The sequence below is a fragment of the Morone saxatilis genome, unplaced genomic scaffold (assembly GCF_004916995.1).
Source record: "Morone saxatilis isolate NCDOM2014 unplaced genomic scaffold, NCSU_SB_2.0 Contig2, whole genome shotgun sequence".
NCBI lineage: Eukaryota > Metazoa > Chordata > Actinopteri > Moronidae > Morone > Morone saxatilis.
The window spans coordinates 17,818,066-17,838,555 of NW_023339762.1; the positions used below are offsets into that span (position 1 = coordinate 17,818,066).

Here is a 20,490-nt window from a genome sequence, read left to right on the forward strand (position 1 = left end):
TAAGTGCAGCCACAGCAACAACAGAAAATATGAATGTAAGACAACAAAACAGCCACTGATTTATGTCTGTGATAACTGCAACCTCTGCTTGGTGGCATGTGCCATACAGACAATCACTTTGCTTTCAAATCGTAAAGTAATTATTGGATGTATAAACGTAGGCCCAAATCATTTGACACTTAATTCAGTGGCCAGTGTATCGATCCTTTGCATATTTACAGTTGCACAAATGCAAGAATACATTCAAAGCAAACCAAGATAAAACAAAATCAAAACGTCAGTGCAGCCAAAAGCAACATAACGAAATATCATTAATATTCATGTACTATTCCGATATGGCCTTGTAGTGCGGTTGTTTCACGCAACACTGAACCGATAGTAACCTTACTGTAGTTAATGCAATAGCTCTTTTTACATCCTATGGTGATACTATAATATTACCTGTTTTTTTGTTTACATAAGGACTTTTTGCTGTAATAGTGCAGGCTTTCATATCTTTAAAATGTTTTATTTATACAATCCTTAAATAAGGACGGGGTCAGCTTGACAGGTAAAGCCTTATAAAGAAAAAAAAAAAAAAAAGATATAATTTGATTTTACAAATAAATGCAGTTTTCACCATCTAAAATATGGACGATCGACAGATTGCACCTCCAGCGTGAAATTCACAATAGTATTATCATAACAATAGACCCGAGTGGCGAGGATGGGACGGACGGCCGGAGCAGGAAAAAAAAAAAACTAAAGGTCTTCTGTGATGACAAACATAGAAATGGACACATCCATTTAAGCTTAAATATATATTTTTGCTTTCCAAACTGAGAACATTAACCAACAACTGAATGCCCGCAGTACCTGCAGCCTGAGTCCAAACACAATCAAGGGTGCAATGATTTCATATTCAAGCATATTTAGATCAGACTTTTTTCCTCTTTGTTTTAAGCACTCATTTTTAGATTGTCTTTGTTAGAGGTGAATATTTGTCTGGTAAAACCTTGCGATTCCAACTTTTACAACGCAAGCAGGGCTATCACAAAGAAATGTAAATATTTCATTAATAATGCTATTTAAGCCTAGGACATAACGCCTACATTAGAGCTTCTAACCCATGCTTTATCTCAAACAAACAGTAAATATAATACTCCTAAAAATATCCTCCAGGGCCTTATAGTGTACTTGTGGTCCTCAGTAGGGAATCACGGTGATAGTGTCGCATTTTCTTGCATCACAATATTCCTCTAAAAAGCCCTATTGGGATTAAATGCGTCTGTTTTTAGTCAAAACTGACTTTAATTTGACATTATTGCACTTCGTGGTATTTTATTATGTATTTTTCGTGTAACTGGACATTTTTTCAGCGATATTATTTTCTTTCCACATTTGCAGATCAGATGGGATTTGGCTTAATATCCATCTGAAATGTATTGTTTGGATTTTTCACCCCAGATATTCTATTTGTAATTCAAATTCAACATCGGAACAGTCATTTCTCGTACTTTTTAAAATATTTTCCTCTTCTCCTTGTCTTCTCTCTGCGTCCCCTGTAGCCTCTGCCCCTCCCTCCTCCCTCCCTCTCTCTCTTTCTCTCTCTCGCGGAATCCTATTGATCCAAACGGGCTAATTAGCGGTGTCTGCGCAATTACGCACATGCGCACTGGGCGTAATCTCAGCCATTTTTTGAAGGAAACTAATTAGCAGGAATAAAGAGCCAAGTGTTTTTCCCCCCACAGTGATCAGAACTCATTCTACCTCTGGAGCTCGCACAAACCCCTCCGTCCCCCATCTTCTGTTTACTACAGCCTATATGTAGCTTTAATTACACTGTTGTTTGGTAACAACTCGGACCCCGCTGCTCTCTCTCCCTCTCCCCGTTTTTCCTCCTGGCTCCGTAAAAACGCAGAGGATCATTCATAAGGAATGAGTGGGCTCTCTATACGATTGTTTTCTGGACTACTACACATTCAGCGTACGGAGCTTTGTACCAGAGCCGCTGCAGAAATGTAAGTCTGCCATTTGTTTACGATATTAGTAAAGGGACGTGGGAAGGAGCAACCCGGCGGTGGGGAGGTGGGGGTGTTTGGTCAGTGCAGTGTGTAATTCGCAAGAAAAATCACGCTTTTGTTGCTCTGCTTGTGCATTGAGTCACCTGTTACTGGATAGTGAACGCGATCACTCTTTGGTTTCGGCTGAATCGGAGTGTGGTACGGTGCGATCCACTGTAAACAAAGGCTGAAGTAGTCTGGAGGCTGAATGTTGGTCAGTGGCTTGACAACACACACAGACACGGGGAGTGAACTTCAAGTCGCTGCCCGTCCGGTATCCTCCAACCAACCCTCGCTAGTATAGCTCCCAGAATAACGCAAAATACAGCTTAATGGCATTACCTTGAGGTCGGTGTAGGCTGTGTGTGCTCCGTTGGGTCCTCGTGGGTTCAAAACAGTATTTGTCCATGTCCAACTGTATTTGTCCAGGTCCTATAATGACAAAACAAAATGCTTTTTCCTAAAGTATAGCCACAGAACTCCTCTCTGTCCCTTTCTCCCCCCCTTCACACCCCTGTCTCTCCTTTCTCTCTATTCTTAACACACACAGATACAGACACACAGACATACAGACACACACACACACACACACACCAGTCTAAGATAGTGATTCGGGGAACACACTTTTTGTTGGATATTTGGACATCATTTCACATTGCAAAATCTGCAGTATGCACACCCAACAACAAAGATGTCCTGTGCATTAATACCTTCAAACAGTTCTAATAAGTATTTTCAATTTCAGGTGTTTTGTGTGTGTGTGTGCTTAATTGACATTATCAGTATCAGTTTGCAGTGAACAACAGGATGTACACACACATTAACACACACATAGATGTACACACACACGTTGTTAAATGATGGTTTCCCGCACTTGTGATCGATATAGAGCCAGGAATGTTTGTATAAATAGTTACATTGCCAATAGACCCAGGTTATTGATTGCAGTGTAAATGAAAATCTTTATCAGATTAGAGACTGTTCTCAGCTGCTGGCAGGCAGGCTCAGCCCCTCAGCGCTATATCCGGAGTGGGACAGTGGACAGCTGCAGTGGGCAAGGGTCTGTGGCCTGTGACATAAACACAGTACATTAAAGCACTATCAGAGTGCCGATATGAGCCATATATCTTTAAGGTGCAGAGAAGGGAGAGGGGGTGGCTACAGCAGAGAGGGAGAGAGAGGGTGTTTAAGGAGGAGGAGGGGGTTGGTTGGTTGAAGGAGAAGGTGAAAGGGTACATTAAGGTCTCTCCTTGATTAAAAAAGGTCAGTAATGAGATTGCGGGACACACACAGAGTAAGAGAGATGTATCTGTCTCATCTGGCATCCATCTGTCAGTCAGAAACCGAAGAAGAGGATTGGCCTGATTTATTTTCTTTGGGTTGATGCATGATTGTGCTGGTGATTCAGAATCTTTTTTAAATTTGAATGATTAACTTAAATGTTTATAGTCATTCATTTATGATAAAATGTCATAGCCCTTTGCTAGTTTAATTAAAAACATTTATTTTCTAAAACCAAATGTAGTCTTAAAAAAAAAGCTGATTTTTAAACTTCAATTTAAAATGTTTTTTTTAACCACCATTGACAAAAATGGCACAATACTTGAAAAAGAAAAGAATACTTAGAAGGCATTCATTATTTTAATGTACATCACTGCTTTGGTGTTTATGTGAATGGTGTGTTTTATAGTGTGCAAGACAACACAGGGGCACAATATTAGACACAGTATTATACACATACACTGAGGGGTGGTCAAAATATAATACGCTGCATACCAACACCACTATTGCTGCACAAATTACCACAGATTTTAGTCAACAACACCCGTCTGAAATCGCAACAAAAATTGTATAAGATATATTTGCTATATTTTGGACTAAATTAGATTTTTCAGGTGTTTATGATGTTGTGTCCATCCCCTGTGTTTGTACTGTGTCTTATAAAATGGCTCGTGCTCAGCAGAGATGCCGTTTCCTCAAATATTATCTCTGCACTAATACACAACAAAAGATGTAGAGACGGATACACTGGCTTTAAAAACTGTTCTTTTATCCTCTTTTATCTAAGTGTGGCAATTTAGCGGAAGCCCTTTAGCTCAGAAGCGTTCAGTTCTTTATTTAATCCTATCCCCTGAGGAATATTATAGACCTCCTGCGTAGCCTTTACCCGCATTCCTCTACCTAGTTTAGCGCTCATGCTATTGATTTTCCCATTAAGGGCTAACGCTAACCCCTGAGTAACCAGCCTCTGTATTGCGCACTGTGAAGGCAGTATTGAACAGATGCTATCCAGGGACTGTAATCAATGGCCTCCACTGTTATGCAATACTATTTACATGACTCATGTTTTTAATTTTCTCCTCTTTTTCCCTTCACTTTTCTCCTGTATCTGTCTGTCCTTGTCTCTTCTTCTCTCTCTCTGTATCTGAAACACACAGGTGGGGTAGTAATGCGTGGCAGCTGTAGCCTCTGGTATGGACAGCGGTGAGGGAGGAGGAGGGGATGGAGGGGGAGGAGAGGAGAGAGATGCTGACCTCAGTCCCCAGGCTTTATCTCTTCCTCTCCTGACCCTGGCGGTCATTCCTGAGCAGGGGTCATCCTCTCATACCTCAGCCATGGCCCCTGCCAAAGAGCCCCTGACCCTGCCTCAGCAGCAGGAGGAGGAGGGCGCAGAGGGGTCCCAGGCTAGAGAAGAGACCCAGGGAGGTGAGCAGAAAGAAGGAGGCCGACATTCACAGGAGAATGAAGCGTGTCAAAAGCAGGGGATGAAGGAAGATTTCCGGGAGGGACATTTGTCAAGGCAAAGGAAGGAAGAAGGGGAGGTGCATGTAGGTGTGGGAGAGGCGTCAGTTACAGGGGGCCTCTCAGCAGCCCTTAGCAGCAGAGGCGGTGAGGAGGAGAAGGAAGAGGAGGAGGCCATCTCAAACCAAAGCCAAACCAAATCCAAATGTTCTTTATTACCTCAACAGAGCCAGCACAGCTCTTCTTCCAGCACTGCAAAGGCCAGTGGCACACTCGACAGCAAAATAGCCGCCTCTCCAAAGCCCTCCCCCACTCCTTCCACCTCTCCAAAGCCCTCCCCTTTTCTTTCCACTTCTCCAAAGCACTTCACTTGTCCGCCGTCCTCTTCTGCCCTGCTGAGCGAGACAGAGGTAAAAGACATTAATGGAGATCAGGGCTGGATTTCTGGGTTTCCTCAGAGCTTTAAATCCCAGCAGTCTACTCTGGCTTTTCCACTGGCAGGTACGGCGCCTGCCAGTACACCTGCTGAGGATGATGGGCCAGCAGGGGTTCCTCACTCTTCCATTTCCAATGGAGATGGTGCCAAAGCTCCAGAACCAAATGACAGCCAGCTAGACACAGAAGTAGATGATGAGAGAGACAAAGAAGAAGAAGAACAGAAAGAAGCTGTCCTTAAAAACCTCAACCAAGACCTCTCTCCTAATTCACTGACTAGTCACATGACCATAATGCACTCACGTAATTCCTGCAAGACGCTGAAATGCCCCAAGTGTAACTGGCACTATAAGTCTCAACATACACTGCAAGTCCACATGAAAGAGAAACATCCAGAGACGGGGGGCCAGTGTGTGTGTGGCGCCTCTGGGGGAAAGTGTGTTTGTGGTGGTGGAACACGAGACGTGTGTGGATATTGCAGTTCGGGGAAACCCCATCCTCGCTTGGCCCGAGGTGAAACCTACGCCTGTGGCTACAAGCCCTACCGCTGTGAGGTGTGTGACTATGCTACCTCGTCGAAAGGCAACCTCAGCATACACATGCAGTCAGATAAACACCTTAATAACGTTCAAAATGGGGGACACTCTAATGGTCACATGCACACTTCTCACATTACCAACAATAGCAGCTCCTCCAACGGTCACGCAGTGGATGAGCCAGCATACAAGCTCCCACTCTCTATTCCCACGCCTACTCCCCAGCCCGCCAAGCTCACAGCACCTGCACACTCTCATGGTAAGCGGTGGCGGTGTGATGTGTGTGACTACGAGACCAGCATTGCCCGCAACCTGCGCATACACACCACCAGCGAGAAACACACACATAACATGCTCCGGCTTCAGAGAGGTTACTATCTGTCTCACTGCCGGAGCCTTGCCCCGCAGCTCAAACACCTACAAAACACAGGTGAGTAATGCATCACATTGCTGTAATCCAATATACCGTAAAAGAAAATTGTGTACATTCTTAAAGGGTTTCTTTCTGTGTTTTAGGCGCCGAGCTCTCCCTGAACATGCGACTGACCAGTCAACAAGTTGCAGAACAGCCAGTCACCCTTGGGTCTACGCTGACTCCTTCTCCCTCCCCCTCCCTCTCTCCCCCTCCAGCCCCGTCTATGTCTCCCACTGGACCCCTCTCCCAGGGCGTGTTTCAATGCCTTGTCTGCTCCTGCTTTTCGTCTGACAGCTTGGAGTCTGTGGAGCAGCACCTGAACGCCCCTCGCTCTCTGCCCCAGTCTGAGTGGTGTTCCCTGGTCGCTGGTGGCTGTCACTGCAGGCTGTGTGGCTACACCACCCCGCTGAGGGCTAACTTCTCCTTGCACTGCCAGACTGACAGACACCGTACCCGGTACCAGCTTTCTGCTCACCTCCAGGAGGGTGGAAACAGGGGTCAGGAGGGGGCCGCCCTTATTGCTAAGGGCAACCCCGTCCAGCTGAGGTGCAACCTGTGTGACTACGTGACCAGCAGTTTGGAGAAGCTACGAGGACATTCCCTCAGTTCCCACCATGAGGCCAGCGTCCGGGTTTACAGAGTCAGTACACTTTCAATAATAACTCCTTTGTCGTAGGACCTGCAAGCAACTTTTAAACAAAAATGTATTTAACAATTCATGATAACCAGACTAGATTCATGAACCATTATCCAACCATAATAATTGTCTTGCTTTCTCTCCTTTCTACCTCATTATTTTAGTTCCTGCAGCAGTATGATGGTGAGGTTGATGGAGGTTCGTGGCTGTTCCATTGTCTACTATGCAACCACTCCTCCTCTTCTAAACTCCAAGTACTGAAACACAGTCAAACCCCAACCCATCAGCAGAGGGAAGGGCTACTACAGCTGCAGCCAATGGGCGGAGAGGAGCTGGCAGCCATTTTTACCATTAGGAAAAGCCCTGATGGTGATACAGGTGAGAATATGAACTGTGTGGGTGTATTTCATTTCATGTTGCATGACATCAAAGAGCTGACAGGGGATTATGATGAAAAGAGTGAGAAAATGAGTAATGGATGTTGCTGAGATATTGATCAAGTAAATTGATTAGTCAATACACATCCTTGTTATATCCCCAATAACCCTTGACAACAGCTAACTAGCACCTGCTAATCAATGGACCAATACAAATCCCCTGAACAAGAATGGGGGAGGTAGAGGCTATAGTCACCAGTCTGCTGTCTGTTCAAGATAAAACAGTTTTTTTCATTGTCTGGAGTGCTGGCACAACACCTAAAATGAGTAGTTCAACACTTCAGTTGTGAATTAAGTGTATCCAGTGATTTGTCACTGTGTGGATTAAGACTTATCGAGGTGAACTGATGTGTTGTAAGTCCATATTACCTCTACTCCACCTCTGAGGAGAATCTAATGGAGAATCAATACTTGATCAATAGTGTATGGAGGCAAGCAAAAAGAATGGAGTGTGGTCCAAAGACATTGGTCTTTTTGAAGGATGCTATCTAGAGAATAATAGAAACTACAATTAGCCTGATTGTTTGTGAGAACATATTGTGCGAAGCATAATGTTTGTATAACATAATTGTTTGTCTTGTCCCCTCCCAGGAGAGCTCAGTGAGGATATAGAAACTTCCAGTGAGACCATCACTGGTCCTTTGGACACAACCAAAGACACATGTAACTTGGGGGCAAAGCAGATTTCTGAGGAGACAGGTATGGCTGCTTCTATATGAAAAACAACCTATTCTACAACATACTATAAATAAAGGTTCAGTGTGTAGTATTTAGTGGCATCTTATGGTGTAGTTGCAGCCATTTAAATACCACTGTGTGTTCCAAAGGTATAGGATAAACTATGGTGGGTGTGAAATTTTACAAAAAATGTGAAACGGCCCTGTCTGGTGCCAGTGTTTGGTTTGTCTCATCTGGGCTACTGTAGAAACATGGTGGTTCAAGATGGCCGCCTCCATGGAGGGACCTGCTCTCCTGTAGTTAAAAAATGCTCATTCTAAGGTAACAAAAATGAAACAATTCCTTTAATCAGCTGATTAGACACTAATGAAAACGTAACTGTGAATATTTTATTCTATTTCTTACAAAAGATCCTCCTAAATGTTACACACTGGACCTTTTAATACATAAAGACTGTTAATAACATAGTCAATATCAGTCTATTAACATAATCATACACATTTTTACTTGAAGGAGAAACTAGGGAGGACGAAAGGGAAAAGAGGGAGTCATTGCCCCCAGTCAAGCGTCCATCCTCTGGATTTGAGGAAATGGAAAACTCCATCTCAACCAAACGCCCCAGAATACACCAGCAAAATGAGAACCAGCAGGTAAGCGGTTGACACACACTTGAATAATTTAAGTATGTCCATGTGAATATAAAATGTAGCAATTGACACAATAGAGTTCTATACCTGGAAGTTGCTTGTGTACAACTCATGCACATTTTTGCTCTCTTGAAGCTTTCTAATTCAACACCTGATCAACCATTTTTTCTCACTTCTTTCTTCCCTTTTTCTCTCTCCACTCATTTAGACTGTCCAGTGCCCTTTGTGCCAGGTTAAACTCTCATACATACACCTTCAACAGCATCTCACACATGTGCACAGTGTGGCGCAGGACTGTGTAGACAAGCTCATCAGCACAGTAAGTGTATGCAAGTGTGTATTTGTTGTATTTTGTGTTTGTCAGGAAGCAAAAGAAAATGAGAAGGCAAAGCGATGGGGGATGGGGGAGAGTGAAATGTAGGGAGACAATTCCATTAAGAAGGCACCAGAGAGAAAGGCAGCGCTTTTTTTAATGCATGTTTAAGTAGCTCCCCGCTATCATCTTTGATGCAGCCGTGCATTCTGTGTGTATGTGTATGCGTGTCTTTTTAGAGTGGAAGAGCGAAGGTTTGACTGAGTGAGTGAGGGGAAAGCCAGTCTTTCTATAATGCATGTTTAAGTAGCCCTCTATTACCAGAAGTGCAGTCAAGCTAAAATGGGCCCCCCATGCTTTTTACTGTGTCTCTCCAACTAACAAAGACTGGTCATCTATCCACATCACCATCCTCCATCTCCCTGGCCCGTATGCTAAGTGGCCTTTGTCTCTTGCGCTCTTCGCCTCCACTTGACTGACTGCTTTTCACCCTTTCTCCCCTCTGCTGTCCCTTTCTCCCCCCTCCAGCTACTCCTATCATTCCTATTCAGCAATCTCTGTACCTGCCCCTCCCTTTCTGTCTCTCCCAAGCTCTCTCTCAATTTCTTATGCGTTACCCCTCCCTTACTCACTCTCTTCCTCCGAAGCAGTTTTTTTGTTCATTGCCCCATGCTTCCTCCCTCCCTCCCTCTCCCTGCTCCCTCTCTTTTTCATATTCTACACCCCTTACCCCCCCGACCCCCCACCATCGTCCTCCCTCTTACCCCTCCCTCACTCTCTCTGATAGTAATTGAGGTTCATTAATTCAGACTGAGGTGATGATGGCCATTATGTACCTTGCTTTCCAATTACGCTCTCTAGATTAAGCCTGACCTTCAGTTTTCTCTGCAGTGTGTATGTGTATATGTGTGTGTGTGTGTGTGTGTGTGTGGTTGTTCTTCTCTTTCTCTTTTATGAAGCTGTTACGCAGAGAAAACTCTTGTCATGTAAATCTCATCTTTAGCTGTCTGTCCTTTCCTTAGGGTAGCTAGCTGTATGCATAGATATAGTATTTCGCCTCAGTGCTTGAAGCTGTGGAGATGGACGATTTCTATATGAAGAATGATTTTAAATAAATTCATTATTCAGCTCAGTAAAGTTTTATTAAACCCTTGGGGCATGTTGGAGGGTGTCGTAGGAGCTGAAGGGCAGACCCACATATCTCAGCCATATACACTTATTACACTAAATTCATGTGCCTTGCTGTCTATACTGCTGTGCAGGCAGGTGCAAGATGTAACGATACACTTAGTGATTCACACTTTAATGTTTTATGATATTAGGACAGGGTGTGCAGGCACACTCCATGTTTATACATCTTGATATTAACTTGCTATTATGCTGTACAATTAAATATGTTTTATTCATAAAGTTGGATTAAGAAAATATGGTAATATCCCATATTTCTTTTTGTGTGAATTGGTAAGACAAAACCGAGTGTTACTGGCAATAAAAAAACAAAAAAAGACTAAAGCTGACAGACCATAACATTTTTTCTTCCAGGTCACACTATCCATGAAACAACAGCAGCCTCAGCTGCAGACGGAACCACAGACAGAGTTGCACACAGATGATACTCAGAAAAATAAAAACAAGGATAATGCAAATTGTTCCCATACTGCTGATTCACTTGCCTCAGTTGATTCACAGAAAAACAAAGGTTGGTATAAAATGCATGACAAAACTGACCACAATTTAGATATTAATTAAAGAATCCTAAATACCAAACCATGTCACGGTCACTTGTTCAAAACACATTTTGTTGGCCTAATGTAAAATAATTTTCAATTCACCATCACTATTTTTATGCATTTTGTAGGTATGTCAGTGGAAAACACTGAGGGAGATGTAGCCGCACCCAAAGATGTCACAGCTCTACTCACCCCACCCTTAGAAGACAACACCACTCACCCTTCCAATGGCAGACTGGCTCCTCAGTCCCCAACTCAGTTCTCCCCCTCTTCCCCGCCCTCCTCCCCACCCAGCGATCCCCCACTTCTGTCTGATCGCCATGGTTACCGGTTTCGTTGCAGCAGGTGCAGCCTGGCGTTCCCTACTCAGGAGAAGCTCCAGCTGCACTGGCAGTACCATGCCATGAGGGCGGCGACAGAGTGCCCCCTCTGTTCTAGACAATGCCGCAGTCAGGAGGCCCTGCAGAGACACATGCAGAACACACACTCACAGCTGGACAACACACAGGGGCAGAATACACTATTACCGCCTCATAGCGCGCAATACATGGAACATAATAAGAGTTCAGTTCAACAAGATTTTAGTTTATCACCTCAAGTGGGTCAAGAAGCAGGAGAAGATGAGGATGAAGAGATAGAGGAAGAAGCCCTAGGCATGGAGGGAAAGGAGGAACCAAAAGAAGAAGTTCAACTGAAAGAGAAGGACATGGTTGGTGAAGTTGATGGAGGTGAGGAGGATTTAACTGAGCCAGGGCCACATGAGGAGATTATATCAGAACCTAGTTCCAGCTCTCTTGTCAAAAAGAGTTCTAACCCCACAATGGACCGCTATCTGGATCCAACTAGGCCCTATAAATGCACCATATGCTCTGAATCTTTTACCCAGAAAACAATTCTTTTGGTCCATTATAACTCTGTGTCCCATCTCCACCGGGCCAGACGAGCCCTGCAGGACTCTGGTACAGGTGTTGCTGCCCCCGAGGCTCCCCGTGGGCAAGATTCAAGGCCCTACCGCTGCCGATTGTGTGGAGTGGGCTATAGCCAGAGCTCCACACTGGACATACATCTTCGCTCTGTCCTTCATCAGACTAGAGCTCGTGCTGCCCAGAACTCAGCGCCACAGACCCCAGCATCTAGTGTAGCGGCTCCAGGGTCAGTCCACACTACTGCTATTCAGGCTGCCACCACCAGAGAGGAAACATCCAAGAATTTTTCTTTCACCAAGAGGCCAGATGTAGTAAGCTCTTCAACCTCTTCACTACAAGGCTTAGCAGCCGAGGCTCAGCCAACCCTCTCTAACCCAACTGACAGCCAGCACACTAAAAAGAGAGTGGCAGAGCTTCTAGCATCAAGAAACCAGCTAATGCTAATACAACAACAGCACTTAGCCCAGGCTCAGGCGCAGGCCCAAGCTCAGTTACAACAACACACAGCTCTGCTCCAGTCCCAATTGTTACAGCACCTTCCCTTAGGACTAGAGAATCTCCACTTCCCCCTAACACCAGACAACTTGCTCTCTCTGCAGCAGCAACTTCTTTTGCCCTTTTACTTGTCAGGGGACATGCAGTTTAACCCAGAGTTAGCTGTAAAGATCCCAGAACTGAGTCAGTTTGTATCTGCCAACACCATCCCAAAAGAGCAAGTTAAGGCAGAGGCTAAAAGCGAGTCTCAGCCCTTAATAGATGAGAAACAAACACAGAGACAAAGTTCAAACTCAGCTGTTAGCCAACCAAAGGACCATATGCAGTGTGAAGCCAAGGTTGAAGCAGGTTGCAGTGGATCCTCCATCATCCAGACAGAAAGAGAACAGAGCAATTCTAGTCTTGAGGAAGAAAAAGAAGAAATGCTTGTTTCTATTGTTAAAAATGAGAATCAGAAGGAAGAAACTCCGTCCTCCTCATTTAATCTTCTTGGGTTGCAGTGTCCTCCTCCCAGAGTGCCCTATGCCGCTGTAAATGGAGAGCCTCTCAGAGCCCTGCTGCAGAATTATGGCTATGAGTTGGCACTGCAGTATATACAAAGTAGACACAGACACCAGCAGCAGATATCAACTCATATGATACCAGATCAACAAGAGTTCTCTGATATAAACACGATGGATGTGTGCTCAGAAGAAGAAAGAGATAAAAAGATGGTAGGCTGTAAGAAGGATAACAAAGGCAATGGAGAGATAGAAGAGCAAGCAAAGGGAAAAGGATGCTGTGGAAAAGGAGAAAAGTGTAGCGACTGTGGAAAGTTCTTTTCAGATGCCTTGATTTTAAAAAGCCACCAGGAGTACATTCACAGAATGCTTTTTCCCACTGCTACACTGGAGAGGTTTTCCAGAGAATACAGGCTGCAGTATGACCAGATGTACCCTATCACACAGCCTAAATCTGGAGAGAATCCGACAACGTGCACCCAAGCTGCAGTCCCATCCTCACAATCAGAACTAGCACCAGAACCAGTTAAGCATCAAGTTAAAACCCTTGCACCCTCACCTGTACCTTCAGTTTCAGACCCCATAACCAAACCATGCACTCCAACTACAGAGCTAACACCAGCTGACACTGCACCACCTTCTCCTGAATTTCCTTCTCAACCTCGAGATTTTTCACAAGAGGCACCCATCCCAAGCACATCTGCTTCAGCTATTTCTCAAACCACATCCCCAGCCAAGTCCATACCTCCTACCTTATCTAAAATGCCTATGCTTCCTCTCTCCATGCCCCAGTTTCCTTTGCCCCCACTGACTTTACCTAAACTTTCTCTACCCCCCCTACCTTTTCCTGTGGAGCTACCACTCCTCCCTTCAGTTGTGATGCAGTCTGTGGCTCTACAGTCCCAACCTTGGTTAGACTCGAGTATGAATCCTGAGTTGGCAAAACTCTATCAATCTCAACTCAACACAGCGCTGCTAGGGCAACAGGCACAGCTTAGTCCAGCTTTGCTAGCCCAGCAACCTCAGCTCAGCCCAGCTTTGCAAGGTCAGCCTTCACAACTCAATACTGTGCTGGTGGGTCAACCATCCCAACACAGCCCAATCCAAACAGGACAGCAACCCCAAGTCAGCCCAACAATACTTGAACAACAGGGTAAGAGAACCCGAACACGAATTTCTGAGGAACAACTAACTGTTCTGAGAAAACACTTTGATATTAACACCCTCCCCAGTGATGAAGAGGTCAACAAGATGTCTGCTCTGTCTGGTCTGCCTCATAAAGTCATCAAACACTGGTTTCGCAATACGCTATTTAAAGAGCGTCAGCGAGACAAGGATTCCCCTTACAATTTTAATAATCCCCCAACCACAGCCCTGGAAGAATCCAGAGAGGAAGTAGTACAAAACCAGCCTCTGAAACTTTCCCCATGTTCATTGTCCCCGGGTCATCCAGTCAGCACCTTCCAACAGCTGCAGACAACAGACCCCCAGAGAGGAGAGCCCCATAGGGGCCGACGCTCTTCCCGTACCCGTTTCACGGAGCAACAGCTGGAGACACTGCAGACGATGTTTGAGGCCACTCCCTACCCCAGAGAAGACGAATATGACAGGTTGTCTGCTATGTTATCTCTCCCTAACAGAGTCATTGTTGTATGGTTCCAAAATGCAAGACAGAGAGCCCGCAAAAATCAAGACCGAGGGACGGACGATGAATTTGATGGAAAGAACCAGCTTGACAACATTCACAGACAGAGAAATGGCTGCCACAAGAATGATGATGATCATGAGGATAACAGCTGTGGGGATGAAGGCCAAGGAGAATCTCAGAATGAAAACTCCATGGATCTGACCTATGAGTATTACACCAACCCTGACTCACCTGTCCTTGATTCTTCCACTCACTGCACAGAAATAGAGCATCCAACAGCCAAAGGTGAACCAACACCTGTTACTAGGAAACAAGAAGATAAAGCAGTCTCTCCTGCGGCTAGCAAGAGCCCAGCTCTTGTGCAAGCTGAAAACGGTGTTTCAGATGTAGACATCCAGCAGAAGGAAATTGTCCAGGCCATGAAAACAGGGTCCTCTCCACAACCTGATCCCAATATGCAGTCAGAAAGTACTCCAGAAAGACCCCACCCTCACTCTTCCTCCTCTTCCCAAAAAACAGTACCCACGGCTCATTCCAGCCAGGGGCATACTTACAACTCTCCTTCTGATCAAGCTGTTGAAAAGCCTACTGATACATCACCCAGCCTCCCTGCTGCTCCAGAGTCTGAAACAAGCCACATTCGGCTACCTGATGCCACCTCTGGCCTATCCACTGAAACTCAGCCAAAAAAACAGCTCCAATCCCAAACCCAGGCTCAGTTCCAGTGCAGTCTCTGTCCAGTATCCTTGCCAACATTCCAGCTGTGGCAAGAGCATCAGACCAGGCACCTCCTGGCAGCTCAAACCCAAGTCCAATTTCTCCACTCTGGCTTCACAGACCGAACCATGCCTTACATGATGCTGCATCCCAACCACACCCTCATGGCCAGCCAAATGCTTTCAGGTGCTATGTCCCAGATGCACCCTAATCCCACACATCCCATGATTTCACACTTAAACAGCATACAAATTAAAAACACACTCTCTGATCACTCAAATAATACCCTCACCAGCCTCACGCAAAGTTCTTTGACACCATTGAAGCAGAATTCAAAGCTTATGCCAGAGACCAGTTTTGAAGGCCAAAGGAGCAGTAGAGAGGTTGACGAGGAGCACCGAAGGGATAAGCGTCAGAGAACCACCATCACTCCAGAACAGCTAGAAGTGTTGTACCAGCGCTACAGCTTGGACTCTAATCCTACCAGAGGAGTCCTGGAAAGCATTGCACGCGATGTAGGCCTCACAAGACGTGTGGTTCAGGTACTTAATGGATGTTTGTTGTGTTTGAATATGTGTGAAGGAAATGTTTTTGAGAGCGAGAGGGACAGAAAGGAAGGCATTGAATCTTGAATTTTAAAATATACTGGTCTTTTCTTTACAGGTCTGGTTTCAAAATACACGAGCCAGAGAGAGAAAAGGACAGTTCCGGTCAATGGGGCCAGGATCCAGTTTTAGCTTGGGTTTCAACCACCTGCGCTGCCCATTCTGCAGGGCTCTCTTCAAGGTAAAGAGTGCTCTGGATGCCCATATGAGGTCACGCCACTGGGCAGAGGCTGAAAGAGCAGGCTACAACTTATCGATGAATAATGGATCTAATGGGCAGATTGGGATGGCTATGTCATCTGTCATGGACAGGCCAGGCCCATCTGTCTCCTCCAACCTTATCCCCAACCATGGCTATGTCATTAGCAACAAAGAGTTAAGTGTGAAGCCACCTGCGACATCTTTTTCTGTAACCACTGATCTGAACAACCCAGAGGAGGAGGATGATGATTATGACGAAGATGATGAGGACTACCCATGTGAGGAGGGTTCCAGTATGGCTGACCAAGCTTCTCCTAGTCCTGAGGGATCTGGGGGTCCGAGCTCAGATTGGGGTGAGACACAAACTCTGCAGCATCACCACCATCAGCAGCAGCGCCAAAGGACACAGATGAGCCACTTCCAGGTACTCCAGCTCAGAGACTTCTACAGGAGCCACCGTACCCCCAACCGACATGAGTGTGAGGCACTTGGCCAGGAGTTGGGACTGCCTCACCGTGTGGTACAGGTAAATCTTTCAAATATTCATAAATAATAAAACAGTAAAAATACAGTTTGATCTGCCTTTAATAAAGATTAAAAAATGTATATTTTAAAGGTGATATTTATCTTTTTTTAAATCTTTTTTGCAGGTGTGGTTCCAGAATGCCAGAGCCAAGGAGAAGAGGGCCAGGAGCCTGAGCTCTGACTCTGCAGAGAGGGAGCAGGCGGAGCTTTCCGCAGGGGCAGGGGAGAGAGACAGAGCTTAGAGAGGCAGACTACGGTCCTTTTGCTTCCTTCTACTACATTCTCCCCAAAACCCCTCCTGCACCTGCTGTTGACCTCTAAACATATACCCTGTCCACTTTGCTGCCAAACCTGTAACCTGAACACCCCAAAGATGCAGATCCACAGTGGCCCAAAGACAAACTCTCTCAACTGAAAGTCGGAGAGAGCCCAAACCACGTCCTCTTTACCACAGCTTTCCTCTTTTCATATTGTTCTTAAACGCTTTTTCCTGGACTATACTTTCTTGTTGAAAAGAGCTCCTCTCCCTGTTCTGTCAGACACCTTACTACAACCAAACACCACCTTGATAAAACCAACCAGATGCCACAGAGGCCAAAGAGCATTCTCCAAGTATATGATGACCTCACTGCCCAGCTAGACCTGCAGTCTACCTCTCAGTCTGCATGACAGACTCACAGTGGGCCCTCCACCAGACAGTGCTAGATGACTAGCTGTGTAGCATGTAGTGCCAGCCCGTAAGAGGCTGGAAAAGAAATTGTCAAAGAGATTTTAGTGTAAATAGAGAGCTCCAAAAGATAAACTTGAAGAAAAACAAAGCAGTTAACAGTGGAAGAAGATGATGGAAAAAAAAAAAAAGGAAAAATAACCTTGAAATAGACGGAGGTATTCGCATAGAGCTTTTGTAAAGACTGACTCAGATTCCAAAGCTCGTAACCAAAATTTTACATGTCTGTGGATTTAGTTTCAACATGTTTGTTTTCAATAACAAACTGCAGAGTTGACGTCTGTACCGTGAATGGGTGAGATCTGCAGCTGGCCTAGATAAGCCGAGTACCAATAGACTGATACGGTGCTAGAATGCAGCTTCACCCTCCACAAGCCAATGATGAGTCTTCTGTTGTACATGTACACCTTCTATGTTCCTTTAGTGGAAAAAAGCCCAAATAGCACAGAACGTAAAGGCCAGTTTGTCCTGTCCGGGCAAACTATTTTTTATAGCACTCAACCATTATACTGTATATGAAAACTTTAACCAAACTCAAATTTACATTGTGTGTGTTTAGTAATAGTTTCTTAATATAAATCTTATGGATTGAGATAAACTGTCTTGCTTCGATATAATAGTGTCATGATTATGAAAAGATTATGACAGCTTTGATATGTTCAGGCAAGGTGACTTACTGCCTTTCCGTTCTATTTGAATATACCAATGGCTGACCAATGTTATGTGATTAATGTAAAGCTTTCTATGCTCAGGTCAACGGCTCAACTCGGCTCTGCTTCAAATGTGATCTTAATACTGTACTTTTCTGTTTTTAAAACAGTAGAGGCATGGTTTAACCTTGGACTAAGTATTACTGATAGTTACAAAAACATCTCTGTATTTCAAAGATCTGAGCTTTTCACCTCTGAGTAATAGATTGTTACAAAAACCTTATTGAAACTAAAGTGTTTAATAGTGTGAGGGGTAAATGTACAGTATTTAGCTTTTGTATGGTTGACTCAAGACTTCATTGGATGATTGAGACATAGCTCCCTTTTCCACTTACAGATAGGGAGCTACTGCGCAAAGCTGAGAAAAAACTTTGGATGTTATTGATGTTATTTTTGTACACTTAATTTATTTTCCCTCTTTCTCCCTCCCTATCTACTTTCCTCTTTTTCTCTATACATTTCTTCCTGTGTTCATTTGCAACCAGTCCTTATTCTAACTGTAATAATGATAATATAACAATAATAGCTAAACAATAATTAATGCTTTAAGACAAAAATCCAAAGACGTGATAATACTTTAACCATATGACCTACAAAAATAAGCGCTACTGTTTACTTGACGATGTATTGCTGTTTTTAAAGAAGGAAGGAGTCCCTATATCTAAGCTACTGTTTTCTGCCTCTCATAAGCACACTGGAGACTGTAACCAAAACCCCAAACTAGAGCCATGGCAGTCTGTAATATAGCGGTTAAAGAGTTTTACTTCTCTGGAGAAATGTTGCAGTTTATTTTTCTTTCTTTTTTACCATAGTGTTGAACTTCAGCCCTTAAGGATGTCCAGTTTGCTGCTAATGTACTGTAGTTTCTAACGATACTGTAGAAAGATGCATGCTCTGATCGCTTTACCACTAGGCTTTAATGACTACAAACTGTAATGATACCTGTGATGCTGTTGATAAACTGCTCCTGTGTTATTCTGGTGAAAACAAATGGATATGTGGGGCTCAATTCCATCAGGTTTGTTTTTCAGTATCCTATTAATTACCCCATCTCAGAAGATAAAAATGGCTTTCGTAATACCAGAAATATTTTTTCAAGCTTCCAGTTTCAGAGAAACCTGCCTGGGGCATTAACTTCTCAATACTTATGGAGATACTGCATAGCTATTTGAAGGAGTTCAGCCCCAAACCTTCCACTGGTATGTTGTCAGTCTTTCTGTGTTGCAATGTCTCTAGTCCATTTTTCCAGCTAAAACAGCTTTGCTGAACTCAGACTGACATCACAGCCAACTTTCCAAAGGATGTGGACTGACTAACTCTGTCATGTTTTGTTCTTAAACTAACCAATGTTTACGACAATACCAATGAGCTTTCTTCTGTACAGAAATGTGCATTCCAAAAACCACAAAGGCAGTTTTTTTGTATACTGATTATTTTGAATTTCATTTTATCTCGATTTAATATCTCGTATTCTCTTGATCTTAGTGACTGTAAGATGTACATATTGGGGTCCTCTATGGTGAAGGGACTCTGTTATCCTTACTGTAGGTAAAACTATTCTTTTCATTTTTTGGATATGTTGTTGCCATAGTGATGACCAAAAAGATACCTGTGATGTGCACCTGTCCTTATGTCTTGCTCCAGTGGTTTAGTGTGTCTCTATACTCTCCCTCTCCCAGTTCTCCCCTACTGGTGTGTGTTTCTCTTCCTTTCCCTTCCCATATTCCACTGAGCTAAATAAAGTCTGCTTTGGTGCATGCCCTGGTCTCATCCCTTTGGTCTAACCGAGAGAATCCATTTTGTGAATGCAGTGGTATGTGAGGGTGTCTGCCTGTTATACCAATGTGTTTCATATTCCAGGTTGTATGTTCAGTGGTGGTGGGTGTCTGGCTGGAAATCTTTTGATGTGCAACTGTGTGTGTGTGTGTGTGTGTGTATGTATGTGTGTGTATAACACAGCAGTGTGTGGAAGGCGTTTGGTGAATGGAGCCATGACCTCTGGGGTCACTTCATTAATTACATCTGTGACATTCAGCCAGATGAGTTTCCTTTGTGACTAAATGATATGATGAATATTAACGACCTCGGATGAATTACACTGCTGCTTCTGCTGCTGCTCCTGATGATAATGTGTTTTACGACTCTGGGAGAGAGGGGAGGAAAATTGCACACTACAGCACATTTAGGACACGCAGATTTTCATATGCAACATTTCAAAGACCACAGCGTAGATTTTTAGAGTAGATTTTATTATTTTGTTCTTCTGAGTAAAACTTTTCAGTGGTTGATGAGACAACTTGCCGGAGAGGAAAAACTACAATACAATAATCCGTTGTTCATTCAGAATCTCAAGCAAAAACTGGTGTTTACTTCTTGTTCTCTAGCAGCAAGTCATTCATTTAACCATTACACATAAATGCGACAACAGAGGAAACATATCTGTGAAACACTTCTGATTGGGGTTGCAGGGAAAAGACAAACCGATTCATGGGGGGAACAATAGCAAAGTAAACACAGAAGAGGGCTTGAGATAGCTTCGTAGCTGATGATAGCCATCTTAGAAAGTCATCCTGATAAAGTGATCCCCCACCATTTCTCCTTCTCCCTGTCCTCCCCCTCTTAATCAAATGAGCACTGTGCAGCTGGTGGGGTTGCGGCAAAAAGGGGTACGAGTGTGTGTGCAGAGGAGGTAGAGGGGGGGGGCTTTGAGAGATGGCGTGAAATTATTGCCTGCTGGTGTATATGTGTCGCTGGGGGTAGTAGGGTAGAGTAGGGGGTTGGGCTGGGGCTGGGGGGGTGTAATGTCATTGCCTGCTGGTGTATC

The 20,490-nt window shown here is 44.3% G+C and overlaps 3 protein-coding genes across 3 annotated transcripts in view; 2 read left to right on the plus strand and 1 right to left on the minus strand.

Moving 5' to 3' along the window:
* The window catches only part of gtf3c6 (general transcription factor IIIC, polypeptide 6, alpha), a 9,292-nt gene extending 6,826 nt beyond the window's left edge, over nucleotides 1-2,466 (minus strand). The window contains 2 exon segments of the mRNA XM_035665193.1: nucleotides 2,385-2,421; nucleotides 2,424-2,466. Of these exon segments, the coding sequence (XP_035521086.1) occupies nucleotides 2,385-2,421; nucleotides 2,424-2,451 (65 nt within the window). The 5' untranslated portion in view covers nucleotides 2,452-2,466.
* A 2,042-nt stretch (nucleotides 2,467-4,508) lies between these two features.
* On the plus strand, nucleotides 4,509-5,399 carry LOC118330389 (neurofilament medium polypeptide-like). The gene is made up of 2 exons (XM_035664886.1): nucleotides 4,509-5,194; nucleotides 5,286-5,399. The coding sequence occupies exons 1-2, from the start codon at nucleotides 4,517-4,519 to the stop codon at nucleotides 5,397-5,399; spliced, it is 792 nt and encodes a 263-aa protein (XP_035520779.1). The 5' UTR covers nucleotides 4,509-4,516.
* Nucleotides 5,183-19,412, plus strand: LOC118330585 (zinc finger homeobox protein 3-like). The gene is made up of 10 exons (XM_035665194.1): nucleotides 5,183-6,189; nucleotides 6,252-6,810; nucleotides 6,972-7,185; nucleotides 7,836-7,943; nucleotides 8,436-8,572; nucleotides 8,778-8,888; nucleotides 10,425-10,581; nucleotides 10,741-15,440; nucleotides 15,562-16,230; nucleotides 16,355-19,412. The coding sequence occupies exons 1-10, from the start codon at nucleotides 5,504-5,506 to the stop codon at nucleotides 16,469-16,471; spliced, it is 7,458 nt and encodes a 2,485-aa protein (XP_035521087.1). The 5' UTR covers nucleotides 5,183-5,503; the 3' UTR covers nucleotides 16,472-19,412.
* Nucleotides 19,413-20,490: the final 1,078 nt, after the last annotated feature.

Excerpts from the sequence above, each read along its gene's own strand:
- LOC118330585 (XM_035665194.1), top strand. The coding sequence starts at position 5,504 with ATGACCATAATGCACTCACGTAATTCCTGCAAGACGCTGAAATGCCCC. Across the intron at positions 8,573-8,777 it reads AGCAAAATGAGAACCAGCAG|ACTGTCCAGTGCCCTTTGTG; the intron begins GTAAGCGGTTGA and ends CCACTCATTTAG. Across the intron at positions 16,231-16,354 it reads TGCCTCACCGTGTGGTACAG|GTGTGGTTCCAGAATGCCAG; the intron begins GTAAATCTTTCA and ends TCTTTTTTGCAG.
- LOC118330389 (XM_035664886.1), top strand. The coding sequence starts at position 4,517 with ATGGACAGCGGTGAGGGAGGAGGAGGGGATGGAGGGGGAGGAGAGGAG. Across the intron at positions 5,195-5,285 it reads CCCTGCTGAGCGAGACAGAG|GTACGGCGCCTGCCAGTACA; the intron begins GTAAAAGACATT and ends TTCCACTGGCAG.